The following is a 9089-nucleotide window of genomic DNA, read 5'->3' on the forward strand; positions in this document are numbered from 1 at the left end:
GGGTTAAGGAGATGACTTACTTCCAAATCTCCTTCAGAGCACCTTTCTGTAACCTGGACATGCTGAGTACCAAGTCTAATTAACAATTAACATCTTTTTTAGGATACAGACAACACTCTGAAATCGAGTTGGATGTCCATATTTTGCCCCTCCCTAATCCCACCCAAAACATGCCCAGACCACATCCCCTTGCCATAAGGATAGACTGCAGTTTTAAATATCTATAATCCTGGCTTAATAAAATCAGAACTTGGACACCCATGCAATATGTACAGCACTGTGTGTGTCTGGTAGCACTACAGACATGATTAGTAGTAGTTTATCACAATGCAGTGGCATAGTAAAGGGGGGCAGGGGGGCGGCCCATCTTGGGGGGACACTGGCACCTCTCTGCCCCCTCCATGCCATGCTGACACCCTCCAATCCCCCCTTCTCCATACCTCTTTAAATCATCACCAGCATGAGCAACTTCTCCAGTCTGCTGTTTGCAACAGCTTGACTCCTCTCTGAAATCACTTCCTGGTCATGGGGCCAGGAAGTGACATCAGAGGGAAACCCAACAACAGCGTGAGCAATAGGGCAGAGAAGCTGCTCGCGCTGGCGATGATTTTCTTTTGGTTTCTGTAGGAGAATGAGTTTAATGGGTTAGCTTCATTTTCCTTTTGATCTGTTCAAGTTCTAAGACAAATACTTTCTGCCACCAGGTTTCGAGTCACTCACATTGGGAAGAAGCCAAGCTTTCAGGAGTCACATGATGATCCACCTTCTGACGCCAGCAGTAAGCACAATATTTCAGACCAGGTACATGAGGGGAAAAAAACTGAAGCAACTTCAAAGGGATGCAGCAAAAATGGACCAGTTCAGCATGGAACAGCGCCAAACGGCAGCCAGAAAAAAGGACTAATAGGAAGGAAATTCAGCAAGGAACACGTCCTGTATGATGATGCACAGAATACGGATGTGGCTAATGTTAAAGCTGAGGAGTTTCAAGCGTCAGTTACCAAAGAGAATGAAAGTCAAGAAGAATCTATAAAATTGTGTATGAACAAACAGAGGAGAAACAGTTGCCCGCATCAGGCACTAGGGGAAGGAGGAACTGTAGCAGTGACTGAGACAGAAGAGCACAGTGATTCCAAAGTGACTTTAGACAGAAAACAGGATGTCGAAAAAAATATCTAGATTATCAGGTAGGTAGGTACTTATTACTTTCCATGGTTCCCCTGCGTGAAGGCCCTGAAAATCATGGGCAGTGGAATACCTTTTTGGTTGGAAGGGCCAAACAAACTAATCTCCAGCCTTGCCCCCAAGCTCTCTAATTGATTATGCTGTTTTGCTGCAAACAAGGCCTTTAGAGGTACATTTGAAACAAGAATAGCCAATGCGGCTGGGAAAGTGCCCTCATTTTTGCCCTAGTTGTAACGTAAATTAAAGCCACAAAAGCTTTACCGCAAGTCTCAAACTCCACCTCTCACTAAAGCCAACTGCCCCAAACAAATAACCTTACCCATTTCTTACTCTTTTTGAAAATGACCAATTTTTTAAATTTAATTTTATTATATTTTTTTGTAAGTTCTTGTTGTAATACATCTTGGATAATTCTTTTGTAATCCGCCTTGAACTGCAAGGTAATCCCTAATGTAATGTAATGTAAAAGCTTATGTGGTGTTTCTAAAACTGGAGTCCAACTATCTTATCTTATTTTATTTTTATTTATTTGTTTTAAAAGTGTCTATACCGTTTAAAACTAAATGGCGCTAGCCAGATGACCAGTTTTGAATGGACCTGAGCCCAAAGGGGGAGGGAACAATATTTTCTCTCTGCCTCTCCTTCCCCTTTCCCGGGCCTAGCATCTCTTTCTCCCTTCCTCATCTTTCAACCCATCCCCTTGTAAAACATCTTTTCAGTTCTGGGGTAGAGAATGACACGGTGACAAAATTCATCACCGTCCCCGTCCCCGCGGATAACCGCGGGAAACCATCTTCATGTCATTCTTTAAGGAGAGAGGGAAGAATCAGAGTATGAATGGCCACAACCACTGACCCGCAAACTTTGCTTTGAAGAATGCTGGTGTAGAAGGACTGAGGTTGAAACAGACACTACAGAATGACAGTCTCTGGTATCCAGAGCAGATATTGTGATGTCATAATGCCTCAATCCACTAGTGCCTAAGAGCCAATCACATCAGTGATGTCACAATGGCCTCATTATCCTTGGCTCCCATAAGAATCAGAGTATGAATGGGCCCAGCTTTGCTTTGAAGAATGCTGGTGTAGAAGGACTGAGGTTGAAATAGACACTAAAAAATGACATGGGATTATTTCCCGCGGTTATCCGCAGGGACGGGAACGATGATTAATTTTGTCACCGTGTCATTCTCTATTCTGGGGCTCACCATCTGTATTCAAAATGCAATGATTTACACACCTTGCTTGCATGGGCCATTGATTTTAATGAGGATTGACTTGGACCAGAGTTCTGAGTAGAATTAAACTGGGTGTTTCAAAATAGTCCTTTTCTGCTTGTATGTTCTCTGTTTCTCAATTATACTAACATGAACCGAAGCCTAAGATAGCATACCTGTAGAACAGATAATGCAGCCAAAAATAGTTTTTCATTGCTACGTCACCCTCAGACAATAACAGTTTCCTCACCCAGCCATCAAGCCTTAATGCTGCACCTTACTAAATGGTTCAGAGGAGTGTTGGTGGTGAGTCTAGGAGAAGCATAAGAATATAAGAACTGCTAAACTGATTCAGACCAAAGGCCCACAAGTATCCTTCTTCCAACAGCAGCCAATCCAGATCACAAGTACCTGACAGGTTCCCCAAAAGTAGCAAGATTCCATACCACTTAGCCCCAGGGATAAGCAGTGCCTTAATAATGGGTTATGGACTTTTCTTCCAGAAACTTGTCCAAACCTTTTTTTAACCTCAAAAACATAGAGGAGAATTAAAAATCATATGCTACGCAATGATACATCCAGGAAATAATAAACTTAAGAACTTAAGAATTGCCATACTGGGGCAGACTGAAAGATTCATTTTGCCCAGTATCCTGCTTCCAGCAGTGGCCAATCCAGATCACAAGTACTTGGCAGAATCCCAAAGAGTAGCAAGATTCGATGCTACCAATCCCGTAGGGATAAGTAGTGTCTTTTCACATGTCTACCTTAATAGCACATTTTGAACTTTTCCTCCAGGAACATGTCCAAACCTTTTTTAAAGTCAGGTATATAACTTTTTGTACTACTTCCTCTGGCAAGTTCCAAAGCTAAACTTGAAACTTACATATACTAGTTCACAGAACATCTAAAAAAAAACCCCAAAAAACAACCTATACATTTGAAATAATAATAGTTCTTTCTGCAGATGTTTCCATTAAGCTACCTATATGCGTACCTCATAGACCTCAGGTAAACCACTTTACAGAATGTTCTAACTGAGCACAGGAGACAAGATGATAGTGGGACCTTGCTTCTATCAAGCAAGGTTATGACAGCTACATTAAGCATAGCCACAGGTCTCCAGATGCCTATTATTTCTCATTCCCTATTCCTTCAGATGGCAGTGGTGCCAAGCTCTGATTACCCTGGTGGTGTGAGCAACCTCCTTTCCTGGAAACTCTCTCAGACCTTGGAAGCATTTAGAGTGTCTGCAGGTGATAATAGCATATAATCAGTTCTCCTGAGAGAAGAGGGTGGGGGTAAGATATTACAAGTTCAATCAATAAAAACTTGAACTTTCTCTGGCGCCACAATATTTTCACCAATGGCAATTCAAAATTAACTGATTAATTTCCTTGGCCTCTTCAGGGTAAAGGAGGAGAACACATTTTTTGGATTCTGCCTCTGGAAGACACAAAGTGCCAGAATTCCAGATAAACAAGCTGCCAGCAAAGATCAAGGTTTTCTGAATAGATTAGGCCTTTGTCCATCTGCCCTTTCTTATAGGGCCTAGTCATTTTTCTGGCAGAAAATCCTTCCACTTGTTTAAGGTCTACATTTTGTTTTATTTCCCCCTACAGGGACACACAGCAAGATCCCAACAGTGATTATCTAACAATGGTGACAGAAACTTCATTTCCTGCAGTCTACTACTACTACTTATATAGCACTGAAAGGCATACGTAGCGCTATACATTTTGACATTTATAATGGTCCCTGCTCGGAAGAGCTTACAATCTAACTTGGACAGACAGACACGACATATAAGGTTGGGGATGCAGAACCGAAGGTGAGAGGCGTAAGGAGTCGAACGCGCTCTCAAAGAGGCGGGCTTTTAACTGGGCCTTCAACACTACCTAAGCCGGAGCCCGCCGCAGAGATTCAGGCAGCTTGTTCCAAGCAGATGGCGCAGCAAGGCAGAAGGGACAGAGGCTGGAGTTGGCAGTTGAAGAGAAGGGCACAGATAGAATGGACTTACCAGCTGAGTCATCCCTAAACTCCTTTTATGAGAAGCTCCAAGGATCCCACAACCCTTCATTCACAGAGGATCACCCTTTAACCTGTTATTCCTTGGTCACAGCAATACAACGTTCGCTCATATAGACTAGCACTTGCCTTGAATAATACTGAAAATCCTGTTTTACAGATGCCTTATGCCGGTGGTCTCCAACCTTTTTCATGTAAAGGGCCGTAGTGTAGTTACGAGAAAGCTCTGAGGGGCACAAAAAGATTTCAGGCTTACACTTACTACTGATTTTGTAGAATGCCTTGACCTGCTTGGGCAGACTGGGTATTAAAGATTAAAATTAATACGAACACTGATTCTAGAAACTCACTTTTTGGGGGAATTGTCAACAGTAGAAAATGGGACACCTGAGTAACACAGTTAAGAGATTGTTTGCAGTTATTATTTCAGGCGGGAAAATTGAAACGAATGCATTTACAGGATTTGAACAGCAGTTCAGTCAACAGAGGACTCTGGCGGGGGGGGAGGGGAGGGCATGCGTTGGTGGCGGGGGGGGGGGGGGAGGGAATGCGTTGGAGACCACTGCTGATGCACTCTCTTCCAAACTACCAGGAAGAAAGAACTAAACGCTAGTTTCACTCTCTGGACTGCAGCAGTACAAATGGCTATCGCTATTAGTTAGTGACGTTTGGAGGGGGAGGACCTATCTGAATTTGCAGATGAGGCTCTTCCATGTAATAAATGTTCTATTTCTGCTCTCTGCTATGCCATTACAGTTCCCCCTCCTTTTATGCATATAAAAATAATTAAAATATATCCATGCTATTAAACCAGTCTCTTTAGGTTATTTTGCTGCTAGGCATCTGTGAGCACATCGAAAAAAATGGGCTGATGAAAGCGAGCCAACATGGCTTCTGCAAGGGAAGATCGTGCCAAACAAACTTACTGCACTTCTTTGAGGGGGTAAACAGCCAGTTGGACAAAGTGGAACCTGTAGACATCATTTACCTTGACTTCCAAAAGGCCTTTGACAAAGTACCCCATGAGCGGCTGCTTAGGAAGCTATGGAACCACGGGGTGGAAGGGGACGTATACAGATGGATTAAACACTGGTTGGCAGGCAGGAGACAGAGGGTTGGAGTGAAGGGTCACTACTCGGGCTGGAGGAAAGTCACGAGCGGAGTTCCGCAGGGGTCTGTACTTGGACCGCTGCTGTTCAATATATTTATAAATGACCTGGAAACGGGGACGAAATGTGAAGTTATAAAATTTGCGGACGACACTAAACTCTGTAGAAGGGTTAGAACTACGGAAGAGTGTGAGGATCTACAAAGGGACCTAAACAAACTGGAGGAGTGGGCGAATAAATGGCAGATGAAATTCAATGTAGGGAAATGCAAGGTCATGCATATAGGGAGAAAAAACCTGATGTTCAGCTACCAAATGGGGGGATTAGTATTAGAGGGAAGTAACCTTGAAAGAGATTTGGGTGTATTGGTGGATACAACAATGAAGTCAACGGCGCAATGCGCAGCAGCCGCGAAGAAGGCAAACAGAATGTTGGGTATTATTAAAAATGGTATTATGACCAGAACAAAAGAAGTCATCCTGCCGTTGTATCAGGCAATGGTGCGCCCGCACCTGGAGTACTGTGTTCAGTATTGGTCACCGTACCTCAAGAAGGATATGGCAATACTTGAGAGGGTCCAGAGAAGAGCGACACGAATGATTAAGGGCATGGAAAACCTTTCATACACTGAAAGACTGGAGAGGCTAGAGCTCTTCTCCTTGGAAAAGCGGAGACTCAGAGGAGACATGATAGAAACCTACAAGATCATGAAGGGCATAGAGAAAGTAGAGAGAGATAGATTCTTCAAATTTTCAAAACATAAAAGAACAAGAGGGCATTCGGAAAAATTGGAAGGGAATAGATTCAAAACAAATGCTAGGAAGTTTTTCTTTACTCAGCGGGTGGTGGATACCTGGAATGCGATTCCAGAGAACGTAATAGGGCAGAGTACGGTAATGGGGTTTAAGAAAGGATTGGACAATTTTCTGTTGAAAAAGGGGATAGAGGGGTATAGATAGAGGATTGCTGCACAGGTCCTGGACCTGTTGGGCCGCCGCGTGAGCGGACTGCTGGGCGCGATGGACCTCGGGTCTGACCCGGCAGAGGCATTGCTTATGTTCTTATGTTCTTATGACAGTGTCGCCCCCCCCCCAAAAAAAAAATGTTGAAATTGTAGTCCTGGGGGCTGATATTCAGACTGTGGGAGACAGCTGGCTAACTCCTATGGTCAGCAGCAAAATCAGACCATATCCAGCGACTGGCATCACATATCCGGATTATTTTTGGCCGACCAAGTCATAGCAGCCACAAATAGACCTGTTTTTTTAGGCAGGCCTATCTAGCCACTGAACTTAACTGGCCAGTCGGTGAATATTTGTGGTGACCCGCTATGTCATGCGACATAGTTGACCACTGGAATAGCAGCCGACCAGGATAGTTAACGAGAGAGAGCTGGCGCTCTCCTGCTGAATATTGGCGACTAGCTGGCTGTATGCTATTTGGCCGACCAGGAGCTGTTCCTGACTGGCCAAATAGCGAGGAATATTCAGTGGCTAGTAGTTAAAGCTTATCTATGTACCAGCATTTGCAAACCAGGCGAGCAACACTGACCAGGACCGTACATGGATTTCTGACAGCATTATTTGGATAGGGCTGCTGAAAATCACTACTGACTGCCCCAGCGCTATGCAAATAGTGCTGGGCCTTTCTAGGGGGCAGCACTGGGATTTATTCAGAGACTGGCTGCATCAGTATCCAGATACATTAAGATGATCTAGAATCCTATGCAGATAATGGTGCAGACACGGCCATTATCCAAATGCTGGCGGTGACTGGCACAGTGAAGTAACGAGGGTGAGTGGCGCCCCTCCCCTGCCTAAACCCCTTGCCACGCGTACGCCCCTTCCCCCGTACCTTTTTAATTTTTCAGGTGCGAGCACCGGTGCAAACTTGCCGCCCACGTCGGCGGCTATCCCTCTTGAAGCTACTTCTTAGGTGTGGTGCCCGGAAATGACGTCAGAGAGAGGCGACATCAACGAGGGCTGCAAGTTCATAATGCTGCTCACATAGGGAGGAAAAGAAAGAGGTACGAGGGAAGGGGCACACATGTGCGGCAAGAGGGGTTGGGTTGGAAGGGGTGGAGAGGAAGATGGATACTTGTGCTCTTTACAAAGACTGTGCCTGGGGTGGACTGCACCCCCTTTACTATGCCAGTGGACTGGCACCTTACTCAGACATGCAGTGCCGATTTTCAGATCTTGATAGGTGCTGAATTCTGAGAATAAAACTTTCAATTATATGGCCGGTGTTTAAAAGAAACACTACACCACAGAGTTTAAATATTGCCCCCTGTATGTATTAGAGACAACCAAGAGTTATCTGATTAGCATACAGTCCTCTGTTGAAGGTAAATACAAGGGTCATTTCATAAATAATGCACACTATTTATTTTTTTAAATTTACATGTTTTTTTGTTGTTGTTGTTTTTCAAGTATTTCTTTACAATCCTTCAATATAGTCCCCCTGCTTTGCAATGACTAGGTCCCAACGCCCGGGAAGCTTCATTATTCCATCCAAGACACCGTTTTAGTTCAGTTGCTGAATGGCTCGTGTACCGGCAGAAGAAAGCTCTTCCAGAGATGCAAAACGATGTCCACGCATAGGTTGTTTCAACTTTGGAAAAAGGTCAAAGTCTGGTGGACTCATGTCTGAACTGTAGGGAGCATGAGGTAACACCTCCCAGCCGTATTTGTGTAGTTTTTCCAATGGCATTCCCTATGTGGGGGCGAGCGTTGCCGTGAAGAATGAGTGGCCCAGCCAAGAGCAACTGAGGTCGGGTTTTGTGCATTTTTCGCAAACAAAATCACGATAATACACTGCTGTGACACTTCTTCCACATGGCACTTTGTCTGTGATGATGATGCCTTCATGATCATAAGCAAAAATCATCATTTGTTTGACTTTTGATTGAACTCATTGAAATTTTTTTGGTTGTGGGGAAGATGGAGCTCTCCACTCGTCACTGAAAAAGTACGTGAATATGGCTGGGAGGTGTTACCTCATGCTCCCTACAGTCCAGACATGGGTCCATCAGACTTCAACAACCTTTTTCCAAATTTGAAATAACCTATGCGCGGACATCGTTTTGCATCTCTGGAAGAGCTTTCTTCCGCCGGTACCCGAGCCATTCGGCAACTGAACTAAAACGGTGTCTTGGATGGAATAATGAAACTTACTGGACGTTGGCATGGAGACTATATTGAAGGATTGTAAAGAAATACTTGAAAAAATAAATAAAACATGTAAATTAAAAAAAAAAAAAAATGTGCATTTTTTATGAAATGACGATATGTGCTTTTCTGCCAGCTTTTTTAAACATCAGCCTCTGAAGCTCTGGGGCTTCCCCTGCATCCTGGCACACAGCAGCTTTTTATTAACTACAATGAAATAATAAGTTAATTAAAAAAAATAACAATGTCAAATTGTGCAAAGTTAAGACTCCCTCCAGGAGGTAAAGTGCACAGATACATCATTTGCTAACATATCACAACAAAGAAGAGAAAGATGCATCTTAGTAATGGGCCACTGTGACAGTTTACCTTAGAATTAAT

The 9089-nt window shown here is 43.8% G+C and overlaps 1 protein-coding gene across 1 annotated transcript in view; it reads left to right on the forward strand.

Annotated features, from left to right (window-relative positions):
- The window catches only part of RELL2 (RELT like 2), a 33802-nt gene extending 28891 nt beyond the window's left edge, over positions 1-4911 (forward strand). Inside the window, exons 6-7 of the mRNA XM_033927728.1 lie at positions 705-1187; positions 4024-4911. Of these exons, the coding sequence (XP_033783619.1) occupies positions 705-1179 (475 nt within the window). The 3' untranslated portion in view covers positions 1180-1187; positions 4024-4911. The remainder of the gene's footprint in view (positions 1-704; positions 1188-4023) is intronic.
- Positions 4912-9089: the final 4178 nt, after the last annotated feature.

The sequence above is a fragment of the Geotrypetes seraphini genome, chromosome 18 (genome assembly GCF_902459505.1).
Source record: "Geotrypetes seraphini chromosome 18, aGeoSer1.1, whole genome shotgun sequence".
Lineage (NCBI taxonomy): Eukaryota > Metazoa > Chordata > Amphibia > Gymnophiona > Dermophiidae > Geotrypetes > Geotrypetes seraphini.